At 32.9% G+C, this 27,269-nt stretch overlaps 1 protein-coding gene across 6 annotated transcripts in view; it reads right to left on the bottom strand.

The window, feature by feature from the left end:
* Nucleotides 1–27,269, bottom strand: part of NAV3 (neuron navigator 3) — an 894,692-nt gene that overhangs the window by 55,121 nt on the left and 812,302 nt on the right. For 3 of the 6 annotated variants that reach the window (XM_058308465.2, XM_058308466.2, XM_058308467.2), the window contains exons 17-22: nt 24,932–24,973; nt 23,345–23,505; nt 16,035–16,223; nt 13,560–13,612; nt 8,148–8,171; nt 5,300–5,377 (exon numbers count right to left, since the gene is read on the bottom strand). In XM_058308465.2, coding sequence (XP_058164448.1) covers nt 5,300–5,377; nt 8,148–8,171; nt 13,560–13,612; nt 16,035–16,223; nt 23,345–23,505; nt 24,932–24,973 — 547 coding nt within the window. The remainder of the gene's footprint in view (nt 1–5,299; nt 5,378–8,147; nt 8,172–13,559; nt 13,613–16,034; nt 16,224–23,344; nt 23,506–24,931; nt 24,974–27,269) is intronic. The other 3 variants (XM_071218968.1, XM_071218967.1, XM_058308468.2) reach the window with 1 other exon arrangement.

Raw genomic sequence — 27,269 nt, 5'->3', positions numbered from 1 at the left:
TAAGGGAAGGTATTTTAAATATACACTGTTTTTAATTTTGGAATCACACAAAATTATCTGAATAGACATGGGAAGAGAGTTATCATGATGCTAAACAACATGATGACATCATTTTGCACTAGTATAAGGCAGTTTACAGAAATTGAGTAACAATCCACCTATCAAATAAAAAAGAAACTAAAATTTAAATCTACATGTATTTTTAGATGGAAATACATAGATACATAAAATAAGACTTTACATTTGAAAATCAGTAGTTAGATGAACTAAGAATATTTCTGGAACTCTATCATAAATAAGGTTTCACATTTCTTTTACACTGCTTAAAATGGACTTTTCAGTGTTTGTCATTGTTGACATGTACAAAATAGTTTCCTCCTAGAGAAGATGCAGGAAAGCAAGAGTAACTGCCAGGTTATATAAAAGTATTAAATAAGCGCATAGAAGTAGGACACAGTCCCAAGTGAAAAAACACCTGAGAAATTTTTGGTTAAAAGATTTATGGACTGAAAAGCAAAAAAAAATCTTTTGTTTGGTGGTGTATTCATTCAGTGCTATTGTTGAAAAATGCTAGCAATAACTCTCTTTGTGTTCATTTCCAAATCATCTAAGAGATGCAATTTGAAATAAAAGTATATAAAACAAGCAAAGCCATCCCTCCTGTCTTGGTTGCATGAAGGCGTGTGGGGGAAGCCACAGGATACCTGCTGACTGTGCAGTGTGACCAAGCATTTGTGGTTGCCCTTCCAAGGGCAGCTTTTGGTTTCCTGCTATTTGTCGGTGGGGTTTTGTTCCTGGAAAGGCCAGGCAATAGCACTTGCCGCATATCCTCCTAAAGACATCCTAATAGAATAGTTTTACAGTCTTCCTCTGTCCTTATGCAGCTTTGATCAGAGCAGTTTCACAATAGGGAGGGAAGGCCTCAACTGAGTGGAGGCTGTACTTCGCTAGTCACACAAGAGATCATATGACTGGGCATTTTTCTGACTTAAAACTGCCCTATTTTTTACACAAAAAAGTAATTTTTTCAGAGAGGCAGATAAACTTGAAGTTTAAAAATTAAAATGTGGATTGTTGTGAGGATTCCATGGAAATATTATTCAGAGCCAAGCATACCAACTACAGGAAGTACCCCAAATTAAGGGAATTCACATAAGTCCTGATAGAATTACTCATATTATTATCATGTAAAAATAAATAACTGGATATGTAAGTGATCAGTAATAGATAATGATATTGTCTTCAAAACCAAACTCATAATTAGTCATTATAAATTATGGCTGATACATTTCTATACAACAATTGTCATTGTATATATACCAGTCACATTTAACCAAAAAGTAAAATGTTTACTTGTAACCTGAAAATTAATAAATAAATAAATAAATAAATAAAGGACTTAGTTCTAAGTCTAAACAGGAACTGGACATAAAAACATCTTGATTTATATTGAAGAAATTGTATACAGAAATGATTTATACAGTCCCGATGACTGATTTAATTTATACACATTTAAAATATACATATATTTTAAACAGATCAACAGAAATTAACCTAGAGGAAATGAAATGGAAAACATGATGAATAAAACGTAAGCCCTGTATTTCTTAGAACCAGGGAAAACCAAGTGTTAAATAATCTTTTGTGGTTCACTATGGTCCTTGAAACTTAATGATAAAAAGAACAATAAAGAGCATCAGTATGAGATGGTCTATAGTTAATAACTGACTTATGAGTAACTCAAATTCATGAATGTGTGAAGGAGATTTTAAAAACATAAATGGGCATAAATATTCAAGTCTCCATATTCTGAAGTTATAATATTATAAACACTTGAAATAAGACTGACAGTCAAATCGCTTTATGAAAATTTATACATGCACCCATTTGTATTAGTTCTCAGGTACTGTAATATTTAGTCTTAAAGTGCATTTTAATAAACTGGTTTGTTAACAGAAGATAATCTATATCCTCATTACCTGAATCTCTTGACTTTTATCTTTTGACAAATTCAGCAAATAAAAGTCGGATAGTAAAAAGCTTTATGGTGATTAGATAAAAATTTCCAGGAAATTAAAAACTACTCATTTTTTAAAAAATTTGGTGATATATCTACAAGGTGATTTTTATTTGATTTTACATTTTTATTTTTTAAATTTGAAATGATACCAGATTCACAAGAAGTTTGCTTGTTTATTTTATTTTAGAAGGTGCTGGGACTCGTACAAAGCGAGCAGGTGCTCAACCACTGACCCCCAAGAAGTTTTAAAGATAGAACAGACAATTTCCCTTCTACCCTTCATCTGATTTCTCCCAATAGTTATATTTTATATAATTATAGTACAATATAAAAACCAAGAGTTTACCATGGGTACATATATGTAAAACTGCATATGAAGATTCATGTAACTGCCACCACAATCAAGACACAAAAATCATTTTAACATCTCCCTCTTGCTTCCAATTTATAGTCACACACACCCCTCCCCATCTCACCATTCTCATCCTAACCCCTGGTAACAACTAATCTGTTCTCCATTTCTATAATTTTATTTCAAGATGTTATATAAATGGAATTATACAGTATGTGATCGCTTGACAGTGGTTCTCTTCACTCAGCATAATGCCCTTGAGATCCATTCAAACTGTATGTATTAATAATTCATTTCTTTTTATTACCAATTGGTATTCCATGATATGGAAGTAGCTCAGCATATTTATCTATTCACTTGTTAAGAGACATTTTGGTTGTTTCCAATCAGTTAGTTATTAAAATATAGCTGCTATAAAAATTGAATATGGATTTTACTGTGGATCTGAAGTATTTTGAGAATAATTCTAAAATATTCTGAAGTTTAAAAAAAGCACAAAAATTGCGTATATATTTGTTCACATCTGTGTATAAACTTGGTAAGATAGATATAGCTGGAGGAAGTTGGGGGTATTATTTGACCCTGCTGCCTCTAATTCTGTCTCTAACCATTTTTTTTTTAATCATCACTCTTCTAGGGAGACATTACAGACATTTTCCTCCTAATGATCCCCTTCTCCCATGCAATTTTAATACCACAGATATGCTGTAGATCTGCTTATGTACTATATGTTTATCTGTGTGTTATATATAAAAAGAGTAAGATTTTTTTTTCACCCTGTTGGTGGTCACATCACCCCTCAGCTGGGAATACATGAAAACTCATCTGTGAAAACAGAGGGACGTGCATGACTGGAGCAGTCGTCACAGGTAAGCAACGGCTAGGTTAACATTTTTTAAGTGCTTGCTCCCCTTCCTAACAATGGCCTAAGTGTTGACCCTGAGGGCTGTTCCCCTATGTTAAGAGTCTGGTTCCTCTTCTCTCTGTCTCTCTCTCTTTTTCTCTCTATGTGTATAAACCTCCTCAAGGATGTATTGTATATATATACACAGCGTCAAATGAAAGAAAATTGTTGGAAGGACACAAGAAAACAATAATCATGACTGGGAATGGGAGTCTCAGAAGGAAAATAAAAAAACATAATGTTCTTTTAAAACACTCTATAATTTGTATTTTCTTTTTGTTTTTACAATATGCATATATTACATTGTAGATAGAAATAGTTTAAAATGTATTTGTATATCAGTCCAAATTACATTGTATATAGCAGCTATTTATTATTTCAATATCTGAACTATATGATGAAGCCCACCTGAGAGACATTCAAAAAATGAAATAAAACCCCAAGTAATAGTTCAAGACATTTGGAAGTGCCAGGACAACCCAATACATAGAATCTATCAGTGAGGCTTTCGAACTGCAGATAAACACAATCCAGTGTATTTTTGGCATTTACTTTGCTTTATATGCTCTGGGTACAAATCCCCCTACCACACAGGAGTGTTTATTATTAAACAGCTAGCCTAAATTATAAGATTCATAGTTGTCTCTGAACCATTTCTTTAAGAATTACTCTTAGAAATAAAACATGGCTTAAATAATACTGTTGTCTTTCAGTATCACCTAAAAATTCTCTAAATCAGCTATTTTTATGTATTCCTAAACAGCTACTATAAAAATAAATAAATACAGTCTAAAAAAATTTTACTTTTCCTAAAGTTGAAAAGATAAAATCAATTCAAATCCAGTGCTTAAATGAATACATTGTGAGTAAAATTACTTACTTATAACCTGTCTAATTTAAAGTACACAATGAAAAGGAAAAAGAAAGCACAAACATTTTACTCTTAAAATGTTCCTTATTCAAACCATACAGGGGCAGCCTACACCTGCTCACTCTTGAGAGGTTATCCTCTGTCAAAGAGAAAGCAAAACTCTCTAATCATTATTGAAGTGATGAATGCATAACTGTGATTATAGCAATACCATTGATTGTACACTTTGGATGAACTGTATGTTTATTAATATGTACCAATAAAATTGATTTGTTAAAAAAACAAAAGCAAAACTTTGGAGTCGTCTTGTTGAGAGGAGGGGTGGTTGGCAGGAAATAGACCAAAGCAACTGAGCAGACTAATGAAGAGTGAGGACAGCAGGGCATAACGCAAACTAGCTGGAGCTTCCTTATCCCTCACCTGTTGCTTCTAACTCTGTCGTTCCTTAGATTAGGCTTAACGCCCCATGTTGCCCTTTACTATTCTGCATCTACTCTGAGTACTCCACTCCCTGGCACATGGGAAGACATTCAATAAATGTTATATAATAGATGATATACATGTTATATAAGAGATGTTCTCCATTGTCATGATTTTTGCCATTCTGGGCTTCTTTGGAACTAGTAAAATTGTATCCTTTTAAAGTACTATGACATGGCCGCCAAGGTTTTTTTGATAGTACTATATCTCATCTAAAATGTAGCTAAGCTACCCAAATTTAGACCATAATTATTTTCTTAATTGCTTGGATACTTAACTTATTGTTCAATTAACTAAGATGAAGGAGGTGAGGCAAATGGATATTTTATTTTCCAAAGGCAAACATTATCAAACTCTATCATACTGTGGTTTGAGAAAGATTTATGTTTGGAGAGTGTTTAAAAATAAGAGAAAAGAAAAGAAACAACTCTTATATCTGTTAAAGGTTTCAATCTTGTAAGAAATAAGAATCCATTTTAACCACAGTATTCTCATCAGTTTGGGCTTACATTTTATAACCAACAGCAAAGAAAAGTTTACATGGGCCCCAATTCAAAGATTTAAATCTCTATTATTCTGGACATTGAAAATTTGTAAGTCTGTTACTAAAATTACTCCATTTTACTGTATAAAATCTCTTTCAATATATTTTAAAAATCAAAAGTGACTTACATTTGCTGAAAGTTGAGATGTGAGGGTAGCTACTTTTTCTTGTGATGCAACTAGCTCTCTCCGCAGTTTATGGATTTGCTTAAGATAAATTAAAAAAAAAATCTATTCAATACGCTAGTAAATTTTAACTTACAGCTAAAAATTCAATCCCCCAAAGCAAATACTACTTTTAGTTTATTCTGCCCCACTGCATCATCACCAATTCCTGAAAATAAATGTGGCATATTAGCTACACAATGACAATCAAATGTCATTTACAAGGACAAATGCCTAAGTTCAAAGTTGTGACTCAGAGTTGCAAATCAATGGATATTTACTTGTTCCATTTTTCATCTTTACCTGACTCAAGAGACAGCTACTTTCTCTTGATTCTTTTCTCTCTATAAATGTGTTGTAATAAAACTTAAGTAGAAATAGAAAAATTTTTTCTTCTTAAAAATTAAATATATATAATATGTATATTTAATGGCCTGTTTTAGCATATTATTTTCCATATTAGTTCTTTTTTCTCAGTATACATTTTAATTTTCCCTGGTTTGGCATCTTCTGAGAAACTGTACAATATCCTACAGTCAATGAAAATTTGACCTAATTCAACATTTAATTTTTAATCTATATTTGACAATAATTTAATTGGCAGGGCTTTTAGTTACTAACACTCAGCAAAGTCTTCTTGAATCTTTATTTTAAAATCCTTTATTTGCAAATTATTGTTATTTCAGAGCAAAATGCTTCAGAGATTATCCATATTTTAAAAATAAGAGGGTAAAAAAGTAATACTTTTCAACTAGATAAACCAATAAAATAAACATTCTAAAATGTTTTCCTTTTTAGTTAAGTTTGAACTCTGATAAACCAAAAAAGGTCAGGGTATACATTGATTGTACATTTTGGATGGATTTATGCTTTATTAATATATATCAATAAAATTGATTTGTTAAAATTTTTTTAAAAAGGATATATTATTTTAGAATTTTTATTTAGACACTTTCCATAGTTTAATCTGCATGTCATATGTTGCCATGAAATATAAACAGTGATTAGTGAGGGTGAAAGATTTATAATTCTCTGAGACTAGGTTCCACAAGTGTACTTCTGGTCTCAAGGGATATTAGTTACTTAGGATGCCAGATATTCTACTCCTATGCTTCTTATTTCTTCAAAAACAAGTCTTCTATTGTTGTAGTTTGAATTTTGGAATGCTGTCTCAGTTCGAAGGAACATTCTTAACATAGCTCATTAACTGTCTTTTTATTTTTTCCTGCACATTAGATTCTATGAAGAAATGGTATTTAATCCTGAGAATCTAAAAAAGAAGAGATCTTTAGGCTGTAAGCAGAGATTGTGAACATTCACATAATTTCAGTAAATTTGTTTCCATTTCACACCTTTTTAAAAAAAGTGATATATCCCCAGCTCAAAATCTCCTTTGAATTACATTTATATGATGACTAAAAATAGTTCCAGAAAGCAGATAATGTATTTTTATTCTTAAATCAATACAAACTTAAAAAGTCTTCCTCTACTTAATAGTCTTCATTACATTTTACCATTTCCTTTAAAATTTAATTCAGGAAAACATAAATTAATGTAAGTTATTATTATTTTAAACATGACTCATTATGGGCATGAATGATAACAGGGAGTTGAATACCAACTAATAAGGAACTTCTTATACCTTGTGATCAATGTTAGGAGCTTTGTCAAGTTCATGTGATATAAATAAAAATAACTTGGGTCTTAACATTTATATTAATTTATGTGGTTTAGCAATTTTAAAGATCAAATTAGTAAAATCAATACTTTTTCAATATTTTTAAAACAAAATAAAAATAGCATAAATTTTACTTAAAGAGGCTAACAAATTAATATTTTAAAGGCAAGAGTTCATCTACAAAGGCTGTTGCCAAGAAATTTATTTTTTTCTGTGGTCTGGTTGCCTCAGGGTAAGCCAATCAAATAGTCATTATCTCATCTTGAATAAAGTCCTAATTAAAGACCTCCTGCTCTCCTTGGCCAGGACACCTCTTATCCAAAGGGAGGGTAGAAGAATATTCCCTCCAGGTTACAATTCGATATGAACATGATTGCAACAAAGGGTATATTTGTGAAATGACTATGTGTAGTACAAAATACCACACTAGACTTATGGCCATTAAAGGCAGTGCGGTCTTGGCATGGCTAGGAGGCTGGTATCATGTTGTGGAGCTCTGGTGCCTAAGAATCAACAGTTCGATTAATCCTAGGCAGATGGTCTCACAGTAAGGAACAGAGGTTGTCATAAAATCATCCACATATTCATTCATTCACCAAAGATTTAATGAGTGCCTACACTACTAGAGACATGCTATTAGGTGTTGAGCTAAGCCTCCAAACTTATATCTGAGGGGTGAGTTTACTTCTAAAAGCTACCTTTCATTTTATGGTTTTTTGTTGTTGTTGTTTATTTTTTATGAGAGAAGTTGTAGGTTTATAGAATAATTATGCAGAAAATAGAATTCCCATATACCTCTCCTCATACCCACTTACAGTTTTCCTGTTATTAACACTTTGCATTACTCTAGTACCTGTTACAATTGATGAAACAATATTAATATGATTATACTGTTAACCACAGTACATAGTTCAATTATGGTTCACTGTATTGCACAATCATATTTATTTATTTATTTGTTTTTAATTTAAGAGGAAATATCCAAGACCATTTTCCAGTTTGCTTGGTCACTTCTGTCAGCAGCCCTGGAGAACTGTGCTTTAGTGCCACAGTGTCCCCTAGTGGGAACAACAGTAATTTCCTCACATGTGTAAATCAGAATAGTTAAATACAAGAATGTTGCAGGCATTTTACCTCTGAATGAGCCTTTTCTTCAGCCTGTAAAAGAGAAATGAAAAAAAAAAGTCACTAGAACAAAATTATATCAATTCATTCCATAAGTATAAACAAATAAAAATAATTTTGTGTATTTAAAATATCTAATAGAAGAATATAATAAAATACATAAAATTATTAAATTAAAATGGTAAAACCAGGAAACAGGAAACTTGAGGATTGAAAGCGAATATTTTCTCATATAAAACCCAAATGGTAATTTTAAAATGTACATTATTTGACTCATGGATATAAAATATGCCTTAAAGACAGAAGATCTAATTAATGAAGTGTTATTCTAAGATCCAGAACATTAGCAACCAAAACCTAATAGCTCTGAAATGACTGTCTGAAAAAGGTAGGTGAAGGAAAAAATGGAATACTGAATTTTGTTTTTTAAGATTGTAGAAAATGGATTTGAGAAATCTCATGAGATCTTCATTCAAGCCTTAGGAGTTAGAATTTTATTCTGTGATTTACAGATCAGAAAGAAAGAGAAATAAAGGTGGGGAAAAGGTTGACTTCTACTGACAACCACAGAAAATCAAGTTTATTATTAATCCTTTCTATTTTCATTTTTCTAAGGATTACTAATTAAGTTTATTGGGCAGCAAGTCAACAAAACAGTGAAACATCAAGTGTTAAGGTGGTGATAAAAGTGGTTGATAAACATTTTTGGTTGTGTAGTTTATGAAAATGAGGACTGCTGTAGGAACTTGCAGGGTGTTTTTGGCCTCAGCTGTAGAGAACTCATAACTCTGTTTTTCTTCTTCATGCTGGGCTGCAAAATGCCAGAAAATGAGCTATGGGAGTCATTATGCTTGGGAAGCTCCCTCTCATTCTGGAATGCAAATACCACTGAACAGGACAATTCTGCTCACTGACTTAAGAGATTCAAAACTGAAACACAATCTCTTATCTCCTATCACTATTTGGGGGGCATTTCCTGATTGATGCCAAAGTAGCAGAGTTGCTTTTTATCTTTCTTTTCCTACAGAAAACATAAAATAAAACAGAGTAAAATAACCAAAAGGATATATTTTATGCATAAACATCTGCTTTAACCTGAGTATTTGATTTTCTTTGTTTTCCCCATCTTAAAAAATTAAATGTATACCTAGTGATATAATGATTAAATAATATACTGGTTAAGTGGTAGAATCTTAAGAGACTTACAAGTAAATTTTTAGTTTCAAAAAGGATTTCAAATGTTATATATATTTTGCTGTTTGAGTCAGAAGTAGGGAAGGAATTTCAAGATACAAATTTGATTTTATGATATGTGGCACAATTAACTATTTATCTTAGCTTTCCAAAATGTTTACATTTTACTTTGCATATTTTCTTCCCAGTTTATTCTGCCCAAATCCTGTTTCTAGGCTGGCTAGGATCATACAAAACTGGTTGATAACAAAAATTTGTATGTTAAGTATGTATTTATGTTAAGTAAAATTAAAGGGCTGCGGGTGTTGCAAGTTGCCCAGGAGGTGTTTATCAGAGAAGGGCTCCTCCAGAAGACAGAAACAATTGACCTGCAGGCGTTTTCTAAGAAAATGGAAAACATGCTGATGAGCAACACCTGGTAATAAAACTAGCTTCAGGCCAGTAGAGACAGCTTCTTAGAATGGACAAGCCTACACTAATCAAAGTATGGCTGTTCCTCACTCTGTGTAAAATGGAAATTTAACTTGGGCCAGTCAGAATATTCCCTCACATGCTTCCATGTTTTCTCTAATGTGCTTCCCCTTTCCACCCCCTTGCTGGAGCTCCCTTCTACTTTCTGAATGGGATACTACCCATTTCATGAACCACTCAATAAAAGTTTTGACATCCTAAACTGCATGAAAAGTTCTTCTTTTACCATTTGGAAAAAGGTGATTTATTACATGTTTTCAAAAGAAAAAAAAGACACTCAGATTTTTTTCATTTAAAAAAGCCCTAGTACATTACATATTCTAGTAGTAAGGATAGCTATTACATATTAGTTCTCTACATACTGGGTATGATAAAATGATCTTTCTCATTGCTAATTTTTCAAAAACAATCATTTTCTTTTATCCTTGTATTCTTTCATACCCTGTGGTTATTAACATTAGGTAGGTGTTGCAATAAAGTTGGATTATGTAATTAGGCAGAATATCAATATTATATTTCCTTCAGTGATTTAAGCACTGGGATTAATAACGTTATCATGAGTTTTGATTACTTGCCATTTTTAAATGATGATTTCAATGTCTTGCAGGATGGTAAGCACTATAAAACACCTTGCCTAAATAAACATATATCAGTCTGACTCTTTATTCTTTAAACCATTCACTGACCATTTATTCATCCAATCAAACTTAATAATTTAAAAATATTTCTTTAGTATCAGCCACATGTTAGGCACTATGCCAAGCACAAAAGGGATACACAGTAAGGCAAACATGGGCCTTGTTCTCAATAAAGCAACAAAAATTAGATTGCAAGTACAAAAGAGGCTCAATATATTTTTAAATAACAAATATATTCAGCCAACAAAAAGTCAAATGTTTAGCAGGACCAAGCAAATAAAGATTAAAAAGGGCTCTTATATTTTTAAAAACCACTCAGCCTTCTTTGTATTTTCCCACTCTTGTGAGAGAGATGGATACTGAGGAGAGTGCATTGATAAATAGCAACATAACCTCACAAAAGAAAAGAGGTGGTGGAAGCTGCAGCTTGCCTGAGAACACTTGCCAACCTATAACAGTGTTGACACAAGATGCTCGTCACCCTGGAGGAATTTTGTCTCAGTATTGCCAGATATTCTGATTTTTTAATCAGGAATTTAGAAACTGAAGTTTTTAGATCAAGTCTCCAGATTTCACAGTGTTGACCTAGATTTAAAACAAATCCAAAGTTTACCAAAGATAACACCTTGTCAAATCAAACAGGGCTGGTAGTTTGCAACCTCCTGGGATCTTTCAGCTCAGAAATTCTACTAGGTGATTTACTCAACTTTATAATAAGATACTTTTGAAAAAGTAATCAAATTGTAGTGTTAAGAGAATTTTAAAGAGCTATATATGAAGAAAAAGTTCTTCCCATGAGATTTGTTAAGGCTGGAGATTTTATAAATAAGTGTTCTTAACAAACACCTTTGTTAGTGTATGCTTTACTATTTTTAAGCTCTACAGTTCCATAAATTGCCTACTTGGATAATATTACACTATAACAGCTCAAGGCTGATAAGAACATTATTTTGCATTATGTAGTGCCTAATATTTCTGGCTCCCTAAATATTTTTTTTCTGAGTGTTTTAATTATTTTATGAAGGACTACCATGTACAGTTGTGTGGGATGTGCATTGCATAACTTCAGAGGGTGCAATTTACTTAAACTGATATAAATGGTGCTTCTTGGAACTGTGAAGTTTACAACCTCCTCTATGGTATACGATGTCCTTGTTCCTCTCTAATATCTCAGAAAATCCACTGGACAGATGTGATAGATCTAGCCATGGTTCTCTAATTTTATTTGATAGATGTAGTCCAAAGAAGTGTAGTGACTTGCCTAATGTCACACAATTGTTACTGATAGAGCCAGGCAATAATGCAAATTACCTGAATATCTGGCTTTAAGTAGGCATAAAAAATAATAATGAATTGCTTTTGCATGTCATAGCTTGAAAAGCACTTTCACAGATATTTTCTTAATGACAATTAAATCTCAATCCACGATCATGGACTTTTGAGGGTGAGGAGAATGACTTCTCACCATCTTTAATTCTTAGTCCTTCAAAATACATTTAATTGTTTCACATCAGCTTATTTGTCAACTCAAATGTATGACATATATGTATAAATATATATAATGTTAATAATTTGAAATGCAACAATTTAAATTTCCTAATTGCCTAGTAATATTATTTTCTCATATGGCTTTTATCACCTAATCCTTTTTCCTTTTCACTCTTAACACCAGGGCCTTATTTCACTTCTAAACGATGGCCTGTAAACATATGTACATATTCAATTTTAATTTCTTTTTCCATTTCATCTTGTACTCTTAATTCAGTAATTCTCATTTATGGCTCTAATTGCCTTTATTGTTTGATATCCCACTACTATTTACCTACAATATTTCAAATTACCCTCCTTTGTTAACTTTAGACCTGCACTCTTGAATATAGTAGCCACTAGTCATATATAGCTAGTTAAATTTAGATAAAATTAGATATACAGCTCCTCAATCACATTAGGCACATTTGAAATATTCAGTAGCCATGTGGGACTAGTGGCTAATATATTAGACAGTGTAGATATAGAATTTTTCATCATCATAGAAAATTCTGTTTGTCAACACTGGTATAGACAAATTACTTTTGTTTTCATTCAAATTTTTATATATTTTGAGTCTTTCTCAGGCTTCATGAAAGTAATTTTATTCAAATATTGTTTTTGTGCATCTGTAAAATATGATTATAATATGTTGCATATTTTGATGTTATATAGAGACTTCAATTGCAACAGTTTAAATCAGAATATATTTTTCCCAGAAGTGGCAGCATTGGCCCAAATAGCAGCCAATGGAGTCTTTTATGAGTTTTCCCCCATTTGCATAAAACTAAAGATTTACCAAAATATGAATAGTTATTTCTTCACTTACAGTAGTGTTTGGCAATTATTATCATTTAAAAAGAATAAGAAAAATCTCTATGCCAATGATAAACTGATCTTGAGTGACTAAAGTAGTAAATATGAGAGACTGACTTGTAGAGAGGACCATGGTATTTGAAACTGGAAACTGAGGGGAAATTAGTATTGCCCTTAACGCCAAACATCTCAGTGACAGTGGGGGTGGTGAATTTCTCATGACTCTTTCAATATGGGAATTAGTAATAATACTCCAGTCCCTTTGAGATTCAGCACACTGCTTTTAAACTATACCTTACTCTTACCTTGGCATTAAGGAACACTCTCGTAAAATACAACTTTCTGTATACCTTTTGTTTGATAAAAAGGAAATGATATTAAGTGGACAGAAAAACTCAACTTGAGAAAAACAGATTATAATTTCATACATTAGGAAAAGAAGTTGAAACATTAGCATTTCTCCCTAAGAAATAATGATTTCTAAAAAAAATCACACTCTATTTCAAAAGATCTATTACAAAACATTTCATACCTCCAATAGGTTTTACTAAATTCATCTTTCTATCTACTTATTAATTATAATGTATGCATAAAATTCAAAGTGAAAGAACATATAATAGTCCACAGACGGGCTGGAGGAGCACTTGCCAACTTACCGTTATGTGCTTTAGCTTAAAGTCTGCCCTTATTCCACTGTGCAACTTTTCTGTCAGTCTATTTAATAAATTATGTGCTTGGCAATGGCAGAAGCTTTATCTTAACAGCCAGTACTTACTGTAGAGTAAAGAGAAGACGTGCTGGAGACCAGTGACAATGAGGAGCCATGAACTACAGAAAGCACAAAGAACAAAAGAGGTAAAGAATAAAAAAGTTCACTTATAAACTCCAGACCTTTTAAAAATGTAAAGAAGTTGTGGCTAGGGAAATAAAATAACAACAAGCAAAAAAGAATCTGAGGACAATTCTACAGTAAGTTTTTGCAGATTAAAATGTTGAGACATGTAAAGACTCTAAACCTATCAGCCAAAGTAACTTATTCACCATATTGTAGGGAGTAGTTGCTAAGCATTGACCTTTATAAACAAGTTTTGCATATGCTGAAAACTATAATAAACTCCCAGTAGTAAACGTCCAATAGATAATAGTCAAAAAATCATGGAAATCCAAATTAAAGCTGCCATTAAACAAAATAATTTTTAGTGTATTTTATTTGTTTTCATTTTTATACAATGATCAAAAGATGGATAAAATTGTGTTTAATAATATCTGGAGAAAAGGTCCTCCTCTTTGCTTTATGGGATAGTAGATAATTATATATATATATAATTATTATTAATAAATCCATCTATTAAACAAGAATTCATTGAGCATACACAATGGGACAGGCCTTTGCTAGATCCTGGGACAAAAAAAAAAAGACCCAATCTGAAGAGTTTAAAAAGATATAGAAATACATATGACTAAAAAGATAACCACAATAGAGGAGAAATGCTATTGAGAGGAATGTGTTGGTTAGTACAAGAGCAGATGGGAGGAACATACAAGCCAGTCTGGGGAGGGCTAGGAAAAGGGTGCTGGAATAGCGGTAATAGGAATGAAAAGAATGGGGAGCACCTGAGAGAAATGAAGATGCACCTCTTTAAAACTGATTGCGTGTAGACCTGTGATCCAAAAGAGGAATGAAGCAGAATCCTCAGATTTCTAGCCTGGGCAAATTCCCCTCGATGAAACATGTTAATTATTAGTCTCAACTCAATTATTTAAAAGAAAAGCCCATTCTTTCAATCTCTAAACACTTGCATGAACAAAGAGAGTTAGCCTGGTATAACAGAAGGAATGTGGACAAAGAACCAAGAGTTCTATTTTTAGGTGTCTGGCCTCACAGCTTATGGCTCAGTCTCTTCATAAGTTAGTATGAACACTGGGTATTATTAAAGTCCTTCTATCTCTCTAATTCAGTAAGTCCTTGATTCTTGACCAAAATGGAAGAATCATAATAGAATTCAATGAACGAGCATTAAAAGGCCATTTGGCTCACTCAGGCTTTCAGCAATCCAGATTATTCAATTCTCATTCATGGAAGTCCAAATTTCCCAGAATAACCAGCATGGTATTTGGAAACGAGACACCCTAGAAAGCAGTCAGTATGCTTGCCAATTATTTTTACAGTATGAAAAGGGTCCTGTCAATACAGGGAGCAACAGAACCATTTCAAAACAGCATTCGCCTTAACTGATTAGTTATATTTTGTCTATCTACACTGCAGAAATTAGCAAAATCTTGGGGGTGTTAATTCACTGTCACAGTACACTCAGTGATTTAGTTAAAATATCCTAAGTGGTACTGGAGATTGCGGTTCACTATTTAGTTCCAGCACGTTAAATGCACATTGATGACCTGAAAAACATGAGGCAATTTCCATAGCTGTCTAAACTTTTAGTTAGAAAACACTCTAAATAAGAAGATGGGAAGTGGGGAGAGAAAGGAATATAACTATTCTTTACTCTAATTGCAACAAATTTGTGAGATTATGTATACAGAAACTAAGGATAATAAAGTCAAGAAATTTGCTGAAGTTCATACTGCGAATAGATGGCTAGGCAGAGGCTCAAATCCTAGGCTGTTTCAAGATTTGGAGCCCTTTCTTTTATATGTAATTATTTAGGACTAGGATAGTATGGATGATTTCTTGTCTGGTTTTATTTTACTCCATTCGAATTTTTACATCTAGTTCCATTTTATTAGGCCAGGTCATAATTTTATTGACATTGGATTAAAAAATATAATTTATAAAGCAAAAAGGAGATACAATATGAATTTTAAAATGTAATGCTATTAAAAACAAGACTATCACAAGAAGAAGTTTCTGAGACTAAAAGTAGCCAATATATGAAAGTTTCATAAGAGAATTTTTCAGATTTATGCTTCTCTAATTGAAGTGTCAAACAAAACATTGGGCCTGATACTTGACACAAGGCAAATTTTCTCTAAAATTATGGAATTTTTGTATGAGAACACTGAAATTATCCTGCACTGTTTCACAAAGTTATTAAATCTAAACAATCTCAGCATATTTTCAAATGCATAAAGATACAGAAGATAATGAAGAAAAACTCTTCTTCCAGCTTCAGGGCTCCCCACCTGAGTTATACTGATTTATTTATTCTTCAAATATCCTTGTGATATGAGTATTGCAATAATTTTCATTTCAGAGTTAAAGTCATTTCATCTTTCTTTCCCCCACACTTACCTTCTTCCATGCTGTCTCTGAATGACCCTGAATGACTGATGGCACGTGGCCTTTCCTCTAGAGATGTGGCACTCCCACAAAGCTGGGAGTCATCATAGAGATCAAAGGAGGAGTCTTGGGCTGGGATGCTGTTTGAGCGCATCATGCTGGGCCCAGGAAGGTTAAACTGAGACAGATTGGTTGGACTCACTGAAAAACAAAGCACACAAAATAGGCTTATTTTGGGGGCTTGAGTGATGAAAGTAGTCGATTGATAGTGAGGATGTGATCCCAACGCTTATGGAAAAATGAATTCATTTGGTAGCCTTCATCAAGGTATACAAAAGTCAGCCTCTGAAATGTTCAGTAACAGTCTTTTAGCACTCTCATGGCAAGCAGCTTATACATTTCTAAAACAACATTAAACAAAACCACCTAGTTACCTCTGTAGTTCATGCTACAAATCTCATAAGATGGTGTTTTCTGCTGCCTGTGATGAAGAAAAGGGAAACTTTCTAGAGTCTGAATGTTTCTTTTTAGAGAATAATATTCATTTAATGGGGAAAGAATCTAAAATATAAGAAATTTTAGTTTTTAAAAAAGCCCATAGACGTTTCCAGATATCCATTCATTTTTAATTATGAATTTATGTAACTTCAAAGTTACATTAAACTTATTGCCACTGTCACTATTGTCGGAGTTATGTCATAAAAGAGAAAGAGTAAAATAAACAACTTCTTTAAATGAAATACGGTATAAGGTACTTGATATTTGCAGCCTGTCACAAGGTTAGGCACATAAAACTCTTTGTACTGTGTTTAAGACCAGACCAGAACGCCACTATGAGACTGTTGAAAGTCACAGCATGTTGTGCTTCAAAAGCATTATCTTGAGACTGTAATTCAAAATAAAAATTTATTTGCCTATTGCCAAAAAGATCTAATGGTATTCAACTTTTATTGAATTGTTGATAATAAGCAATTTAAAGAAAGATGAGCTTGATTGAATATACAACTGAATTGGAAAACAATACAATTTTAATACATGAAATAGAGTAAAGTGGAAAACAAACTGAGAAATATATCATAGATACTCATATTTCAAAAAAAGCAAGTTTATTACAAGTAGTGAGGAAGTAGGTGAGAACCTCTTGAAGTATGAAGGGAACTATTGAGTAAAATCCTGGAGGAATTTATATTGTTAGTTTGGAACTGATCTGCTAAAACTTCAAAATTTGCCCTGATTTTTTTTTTTTTGACAGAGGCATAACACATCTTAATATAATGTAATGTACTGGCTCTCAAAACAATGTAAAATAGGAGAGAGATTTCTTGAGGTACTTTAAAGGGGGATTTTCTCCTATTTGCCAGGCATTGTGCTGTGTATGTTATAGGTATTAACTGAAATAATCCACACAATAACCCTCTGATATTGCTAGTTATGGAATGGGATAAAAGAAGAATAGGGAAGGGGAAGGCAAAATGGGATTAAGAACTGTATCTAAGCATTCATGGACGTGTCAAGCGCACAAAACAATCCTTAGGAAGGAAGGACTGAAGAGAGGGAGAAAGGCAGATAGGGAAGGAAAGGAGGAAGGAAAGAAAGAGGTGGGGATGGGGAGAAAGGAACAGAGAAGAAATGTTTTAGGCACATCCCTTATGCCAGCACCATCATTAGTTCCAGTTTGTTTTAACTGCTGACAACAGCCAGGACACACATTGTAGGACATGTAAGACTTGAGTGTTTATGTTTATGATACCGGGATTGGGGTAAATAATTCTATTCCACAAATACATAGGGGTTGACTCTTTGCTAAATGAATGAGGTATTCAACACATTTACAAGTGTACTATTTAAATAAATAAGGAGAGACAGAGAGAGAGAGAGAAAGAGAGAGGGAGGGAGGGAGGGAGGGAGGGAGAGTGGGAGAGAGTATGAGATTAGAAGAACATTTTATTTTCTGGCATTCTGTAATTTTTACCAATATGATTGCAGAGCTATCCCAATAAATGTTCTTCTGTAACTTAAATACATAACACTTAATTCATCTAAGAAAATATTATTGGGGACTAGGGCAAATTACAAAGAGAATATTTGGTATTTACAAACATTTTGATAGTTTCTCTGGTGGAAATGTACCCATGATTCTTAAAGAATGTTTAAGTTAATATCTATGAAGGGTCTGCTTCGTTGATGTTTAGTGAATAGAAAGATAAATATGACAGAGTTCCTGATTTTAAAAGGCTCCTAATTTAGTGGAGGTGACTGAAAGGTAGAAAAGTAAGTAAATTAGACAAAGAAAATGTGTATAATGGAAGACAAAGGCAAAACAGACAAACTTCCCATAATAGAATACAAATTGAAGCAGAAATTCTAGTGGTGGTTTTGTTTTCCATCTGACTGCAGGCAAATTTTCTAGTCTCTACCCTTCAGTTTCTTCATGAATAAAAAAAAAAAGAGACAGAATAAATGAACTCTAAGATCCATTCAAAGCCAGGGAAGACACCAGAACTTCTAAATAGGAGAGATATATAAGGGGCAATCTATTAGGGGAAAGAGAACCATTGACCTTGTCTTAAACGTATTTGCACAGCAAAGCCATTGTTTTTACTAAGATTATAAACTTACTTGTGGTAATTTAAGCAGAATAGGGACTGATAGAAATGTGGCATGGGTTTTAAATACCTCCAGTCACTCCCTGGCTTTGTATATCTGGACACATTAGCTAACGATCTTATGCTATTTCTTTAAATTGGAAGAGTTGTCATATAGAATTAATTTTAACTTATTTTATGAAATCAGAATATGGAGTTGGGAAAAAGAGGTAGAGATTCCAGAAAATGTTATTTGACTATTACTAGATTTAAGCAATTTTGTTCTGTTAGTGATTTTCAAGTAGAAGATAGAGATGCTGTAAAAATTTACATAATAGATGAATGATTCAACCAGATGCGGGTCTCTTCCAACTCTGAGGTACTATGGTTCCGTGAGTATAGTAAAAAAAAAAACGGATTAATTCTGAATAGGTGAGGGGATGAATGTGGAGGAAGGAAATAGAAGAGTGTACAAGATAGAGGGGCTTTAGAAGAAAAAGCATAGGGGCTGTTTCCATGCAAAGGTGTTTAAGCAGCACTCTGTGTGCAAGCGGGTCTATCACATACATAGAAATCTGGAGTGACAGGTTGCTATTAATGCTGCTGCCTGGTAAGCCTTGTCATGAGCTGTACACTGAATCCAAACTATTGTTCTCACTCATGGAAACACTACAGTGATTCTCCCTGGGAAAGTCATTTACCTCACAAGGACTTTGTGACCAATAATAAATGAAGTTCCATTTAAAGATTAATTTTGTTTATATAAGTTATATCCTGATATGCTTTTTTGAGTGGGATCATTTCCGTTATAGCTAGCATGCCAGGAAATACTCACAAACCATAGCTGACTTTTGCAGGAGCACAGACTAATCTGAGAATGATATAATTGTGGTGTTTTAAACTTTCTAGTGCTTATTACACAAGATTTTTTACTATTTTTTAAAAAAATGTTCTGTATTAATCTATTTTAATATATTATATTATGTTAACATGTATGGGAAGATCTCTCTACATACGTCCTAAGAGGTGAAAATGTTGAGAGCTATACGGAAGCTATAAGAACAATTAGGTTAAAAAAATTTAATTACCTGGGTGAGAGGTAAAAGAGTTTGAACAAGAACAATGTTATTTCATGAGAGGTAGATATGAGATGTTCTGGAGATAAAATTCCAGGTTTTGGCTTGCTAAAAACATACCATATATCAAGATCTAAGTATGGTTCAAATGTTGAGTATATTGAGATTTTGTACTGAAGTGGTTGGGCAGAAGGGTGATACAGTGAAATGGTACAGGAAATAGAATGACTTTGGCTTGTGGTAGCTATGTGGTTTTTCAAGCTGATAGGATTTTCATTTTAAAACTCAAAAAGATCTAAGGGAAAGAGATGTTGAATGAATTGTGCTACCTTGGGTCCTCGCTTATGCCCAGGGTTTCTACCTAATATCTGGCACAATTGTTAACAGTGGCCCCTTTCACTCTCAAAAGAGTGAAAAAGTGTTTGGACAATAAATGATACAGCTCTGTTAAGATGAGCATCCTCTGGAGAACCATGGTTGGCAAAGCACTAAGAAAGTCAGGAGACTGGTGTCAGGAGAGTCGAGGCCTGAAAGCACTTCAGTGGGGAGGCAGCAGTGTCCAATACTGTTTCGAGATGATCTCTGGTAGAAAACACAATGGGCTAAGCCAGGGAGACCCATATCCTAGGCAGGTAAACCTGACCTTTCAGACTCTCAGTTTCTACAGGAACAAAATAAAAGGGACGTATTTGCTAAGTGGTTTACAAATTCACATCATTAGAACATTGAAGCTCCACAGAGACGCTATTATTAGTAAAAGTACAATTCATTTCATCTATTAATTATGCTTCAACTCTTTTAAAACTATATAATAAAAAGCATTCTCAAAATGTGCTATACATTGTGACCATGGACATGTTTGCTTCAGTTACCATGTTCAGTTTGATTTCTGCAACTTTGGAAGAAAGTCTCTTCTCTGCAAATTCCTGGTAATCTTGTAATTGAATACTTGATTCAGAATGTCATAATCCTCTACTAACCCTTCAAAATCCAGGCTGTGCATGTTCCTCACATAAAATTATGTTGTTACTGTTTTGTGGATTACACCCAATTAAATGCAAGTTTCAGATATATCTGCTGAGTGGTACTCTTGAGAGTGTAAAGGTGACTTTCCATAAAAAAGGATGGTGTAACAGAGATATACTTTTCAAGTGACACACTCTCCTGACTGCTCATGTACATTATCTCTTTCATTGTTCACAATATAACCTCTGTCTTAGGTATCCATCCAACAGATAATAAATTTGAAGTCACGAGACTTCACCATGACCAGACATAGTAGATGGCAGATTGTGATTCAAACCCAAGCCTGTCTACTGCAGAGGCCTGTGTCTAGAGCCAGCAGTCATCCCTGCTTTCTAGCAAATAAACCTTTTGTCATTCCTACTTCAGTGATAAAAGATTAAAGAATGCAAGAGATTCTAGGTTTTGGTATCTTCTTGTCTGTCTTTTATATTTATCCTAAGAAATGTGAGTGTTGTTAAATGTTCTTAGAAATTCAACAGAAGACCATTTCCTAAAATTTCTTATTTTGACATTAGGAATTAATTTAATTTAAAAACACACAAGATTTTCAGCTAAGCAGCTTTTTTAAAGTTACCACTTTCAATAACTTATCTGTATGAATCTATATTTTCTCTGCAATATCATTCAAATTAATTCAAACTAATGTTTGCTAAAACAACTAAACTGCTTATACTTGAACTTTATAATATTATGAGTTTGAACTTATAAAACCAACTTGAATTAATAAACCTTTGATTTATGTTTGTAGTGTTGGGCTTTCATACTAGATTTTATGTGAAAAACAATCATTTATAAAAGCAGGAAATGGAAAGATTGAGTATAGACTTCTCAATTGTATATTCTGACAGTGACGACATTACTTTAAATTCTTCCTTGAGAGTAAATTAAGGCCAAGGAAGAAATAATTCAGGTAGGGAGAGATTTGAACTTGATAGTACGTTAAAGAGAGAAATATCAGTATCTGGAATGTTGAAGGTACTTAAAAATATTGAATGAATGAATGCACCAATGAGTAAATAGGAGTACATATGAAGAATCAAGAGGTGGAAGACACTTTATGATGCAATGTCCTAAGGAAAATGAGAAAAGATGGATTATTATAACCATAGGTAAAGGGTTTCATTTGGAATTTTCAGAGCTGCTCCATTCATATGGATGAAAATCATCCCTGATGCAGAGACAATTCGGTAAAAATGGGCAAGAGTTAGGAAAACTCATGTTGGAAGACTAATCTCAGAAAAGTTATGAGGGTTTTTTATTGTAAAGAATGGAGAAGGTGCACATAATCAGAGAAATGTCAATGGAAAAGTAGTAGAGTAAGAAATCAACTAATCAAATCAGTATTTATTAGGTTAATAAATAAAAAGAATGGTAAGAGATATGAGGGAACTAGCAAACCCATAGCATTTTTGGTGGATTTGGATTTAAGCTGTTGCATAAAATTAGATTTAATTTGTTACAGCTATGTCTCTATAAAAACCATTCAAACACATATTTTGAGGCTAAAGTATTTTATGGCTTTTGCTATATTTTCGAACTAAAAATCAAAGTAAGAGCTATACACCATTTGGCATTATGGGGCAAATGAGTCTCATCATTGAGTAGGTTTGGCAAATAAAAATTTGGTGTTTGATATGTATTTATAAACTCATATGGAACAATGGCTAATATAATTGCTTTTCATTGCTTAAAGCCGTATTCAGTATATCTGAAAGTATTACAATTGGAAAGACATCACCTTAAGTGTTCCAATGGGGCTGAAAGTTGGGAAGTACAAATTATTAAAAAGGTTGGACATTTTGTGAGTCCGTTATTAAGGAGAACTTTTTTTTCCAGATGAAAAGAGATATTACTTTAAATGTGACTTTATAGAAATCTGTTTTTAAAAGCATTGGCTCCATTAAATAACTGCCACATTTATACTTCATTGTTTTGTCACTTTTCCCTGTGTTTTCTGTGACATTTATGCAAATGATTTTATATTTCATCCAATGATGCTATCACAGAAGTAATCCAGTGGCTAAACTAGTCAGTCATGTATTTTCTTTGCATTGTGTAATAAAGAAAATTGTGTGGTGTACTTTCTTAGAAAATTTTTTATGCATTTTATGGAAAGTTTTAACTAAAAGTATGAGAAAGAAATGATCTTTGTGTCATGGAACCACATATTTTTTCTTCTTATTTGTATTTAAATTTTATATGAAAAAATGATTAAATTTGTTATAAAATATTTTAACATTAAAACATAGTGAGATGTTTTACAGGTTTTCTAGAGAAAGTTAACAATAGAATGGAAAGGCCCTTAGGTTTGAAGTCAGGTGTTCTGGGATCAATTCCTGCATCTGCCCTTAATAGCAGTGAGACTTTCGTCAATTTAAATGCCCTCCCCAACCCCAAGGAGCTTCAACTGTAAAATAAATGAGAGTTTTCCTTAAGTCAAGCAGTTGACACAAGCAAGGAAGGGCACAACGTTGGGAAATTGTTCTGTGAACAGTAAACAGCCAGACAATGAAAGTATTGGTAATGTGCCTTTTTTCCCCTTTTGATGAACAATTCTTATGGAGAGATACCAGGGCTCATATAAGGGTGGGTAGTAAAAGGAGCAAAATGGAATGGATGTTTTAGAATTTTTTACCCAAGTTGGAAAAGTGGTATTTTCCTGTTGCAGAAGATGACATGGCAGAAGGTGAGACCAGAGGTGACTGGTTACCAGTGTCCTGCAGCCCTCCAGTAGAGTGGGAACGCAACCATTCTTTGCCTTCCTCTTGACTGGCCTGCCGAGATGATGGGGTATATCTGCAAAACAATACAGCTAAGACACTTAAGCACATCCACAAGGGCAAGGAAATACCAGGACAGGAAAGCAATTGAGAGAAGTTTACTATTCAGACTTAATAACATTCTCAAACAGATTGAATTTAATTATAATTGCTCAGTTCTTCCAGATGATTTGACACCATCTGTTTGAAGCTCACAGGAAAAAAAGAATTCTTGAGAAGAAAATTATACTTCTGTGAGATAAGAAGTTGAAAAACCACAAACAATGAGCAGACAACCAAGTTAATTGAGAAGGATTCAAAAGCACAGTATCCGGAAGGATGTGAGGAGGGTGAATAACAGATTCAAAATGCTGGAGAAGGTAGGACAGAAGTCAAGGAAAATGGAGTGATGGACAAAGAAAGCATTGGATATGTAATACTTATTGATAGCTTTTTTTTTTTTTTAAAGGAAAAACAGTTATTTGGTTAAAACATCACAGGACATCATGTCTGGATTAAACAAAAAAGGAGGAGGATAATGTGCTCACTTTAATGGAAAATAAATTCTGGAACAAAGTATTTGGAAATGGAATAATTGCCAGCTGTTTGCTATTGCTAACGGAATGGAGAGGAGAAGGATAATAGGAAATGACCTATATTGGCCAGTACTCATTCCTTCACCAGAGTAAGGAAATTCTTAGCACCAAAAAGCTGCCAACTTAAGTTCATACAATTGCACCTCTCTTAGTAGTTCACTCTATATCCCCTCCTCAGATAAAAGGGTGTAGTAAGGAATGGCTGTGAATTAAATTTTTATTTTCTTTATCATGTACTGAATAATTATTTTGAGATTATATGAAAATAGACTAAATTAGATCTGACAGTTCACTCCTGATAAATGGAAATTACTTTAAAACTATTTTGAGATTTCACCAAAATGATTCTTTAAAAATCATACCTGAATTACATTATTTGTTCTCTGATGATGAAATTATGTATCTTTTGACTCAAATTTGAGCATTGTTCAACCTTTCTACATTAATTGGCCATATCTTTAGCCTACACAGGTTTTGAAGTTTTACAAGCAAATGCCTCCAATATGCAAAATTTAGGAAAACTAGTTTCATTTTTACATCCAGAAGTGACTTCTGCATTCCAGCAAAAGTTAGTGCCCCCAAACATGCAATGCCTGGGACAAGTCCTCTGAAAAGTCTTATTACTCCAAAATAGTGATATTTACATTAGGTTTTATTTGCTTTGAGTCTTGGTCTCTACTAATATCTCTACCTAAACACTATCTCACCAGACTCCTCAGGTCAAAGAAAGCATCAAGATTAAAAGTGATTTCATCCTCAATGCCAGGTGCTACATTTCAAACAAACAAACAAAGAGGAAGAGAGACAGCACACAAAGTTTACATAACAACAGAGAAAAGCAGCAATTGTGCTGATAGAAATATATACCTTAGTCCCTTTTTGGGTAGTGTATTTCTGTCAAGCTGCATGCTGTTAAAACAAAGAAAACCCCTAAGGACATAATGTAAACAAAACTTACAAATTACACATCCAACAAAAATGGTTCTCTGAACTACACAAAACAATTTTTGTAACACATATTTTATGTCTACCTCATAGAAAAGGCTAAGCCAAGGGTAACCAGATGTTCCTTTCTGTAACATATTTGTGTTCCTTTCTGAGTATCATTTAATGATAATTTAATAAAAAGATTATTAGTAAATTAAATCATATGTTGGAATAATTCCGTTGTGGATTCTATTTACCACGTGCTATAGCAGTTTTTCCCTCCTCATGCAACTGACTAGATTTCTGCTATAATTTCACATGCAGGACAATAATAGAGTGGGCATGAGATATATCTGCTATGCCTAAGTGTCAAGTTCCTAAGGGAAGAGTATCTAAAACACTGTTCAAAATTTATATTTTGCATTTTCAAATATTTCAAATAAAAATAAAGGTGTATTTTCCCCACTTATATGCAAGAGAAAAAATTAATATGTAGTGGGTATCTGATTGAAATTCAATGTTAAAATAAAAATTAAATCAAACTAAAGTATAGCAGCTTTTGGAAATTATGAATCAGATATTCAAGAGACTTTAAGTTTCATCAATCTCTATTTTAAAGAATTCTCAGTTGATCATAGGAAGCGATAAAAATTTGTGTCCAGAGAAGATGAGATATGGTCTCTCTAAGGGAAAAAGGGTGTCTGTTAACAATTAAGTGGAAGAAGACTAGGAATTTCTATTCTAATCTCTGGTATGTGATAACAAGAAGTAAAATTAATTTAGATTTGCAAAATTATATCTCTCTTCCATTTAAATCGCAAATGATCAAAATTAAATACATAGGGTATGCATTATGGGGATGACATAATATGAATGTAGACACATTGACTTGGAATTTAATCACTCAAAATCAAAGCTAAAATGTTTTCTTTTATGTATACTCCATTATCTAGCACTACAAGAGAAAGAATCCAAAGTCATTATACAACTACAACTTTATTTACTGAGTATATCCAAATAATGTGGCTATATATTGCAGGGGCCAGTTTCAGTAACATTCCTTGGTATAGAAGATTTCATAGCAGTGTGGATAAAAAAGGGGGGGAGGGGATCATAGTGAACAAATATTAGAAATCTTCAAATTGTGTTAAGCATTAAAGTGTTAATAAGCCATTTTCAAAATGATATCTTTCTGTGTGCAAATTTATTAAAGTTTATTGTTGCAAAGGAAATTGAAAACAAGCATTTTTTTCCGATGCTATCCAATTGTTTTGCTGAGAAATTTAATGTAAAGAAAATAAAAAATACATTTAATTTAACCAATTGAAGTATAAGCCTTAAATAAAACTATCCATTGATGTTGGATACTAATGATTTTATAGTGTAGATGATTTCCATAAGCCCTCAGAGGTCACAAGCCCCTATGTCTGCACAGGCCAGGCAGGTAATAAATACAAGTTTCTTAGAGATTCTACACAGTCTGAAAGGAAGAGGCATCCTTTGGCTAAAACCAATAGCTCCTATGAAGGAATGTGAAAACAAGGTTACCAGATCTGACTTTTAAAGACAAGCCAGAAAACTGGGTTCTTATGAAAAATATCTAAATATGTAAATCTGGTCACTATTTTAAAATTTAAAAAAAATTTAACTTGGTTAAGTCACACACACACAAGCAGAAATGTGGATTAGTTATATCCCAAGGGCCACTAATGATCTAAGCAGCTAAGAGGGAAAATTGTTATTTAGTTATTTAATTCTTAATGAAGATAAATTTGAACAAACGTTAAAATACTTATGAAAAACAATTGACTTAATGGCATTAGGGTATAAAAATAAATAAACAATTCTATAGCTTAAACAGATAAGTCATGAATCTATGTACATCTCTATTATATATCTCTAATTCACTTGCTTGAGACTTTTGTACGCTAATGCTTTCTCTCAGATATTGCTTTTAGTTTTCTTAGCATTCCCAACATTTTGCTGACCACTTAATTAAAATTAAGTCAGAATTACCTATCATGTCTAAGTTTTTCTTCCATAGAATATAAACATTGATAAATGTTCTTTTAAGGATCATGTTAAACTGTTTTTGCTTGGACTTCTGCAAAAAAAGAAAAATCACAACTTCTAACATCAAAAATTATTTCAGTCCAGTAATTTACTAGAGAGAATAAATTAATATCTATATTAATTTATATTTATATTATATACTACAGCTATGAATAAAACTTATTCTTTATGATTTAATATCCACCAATACATTTTATAAAAAATC

This window comes from Dasypus novemcinctus, chromosome 12 (genome assembly GCF_030445035.2).
Source record: "Dasypus novemcinctus isolate mDasNov1 chromosome 12, mDasNov1.1.hap2, whole genome shotgun sequence".
NCBI classification, from domain to species: Eukaryota; Metazoa; Chordata; class Mammalia; order Cingulata; family Dasypodidae; genus Dasypus; species Dasypus novemcinctus.
Note: the sequence above shows the minus strand (reverse complement) of the source record. Positions and strands in the feature narration are given on the sequence as shown.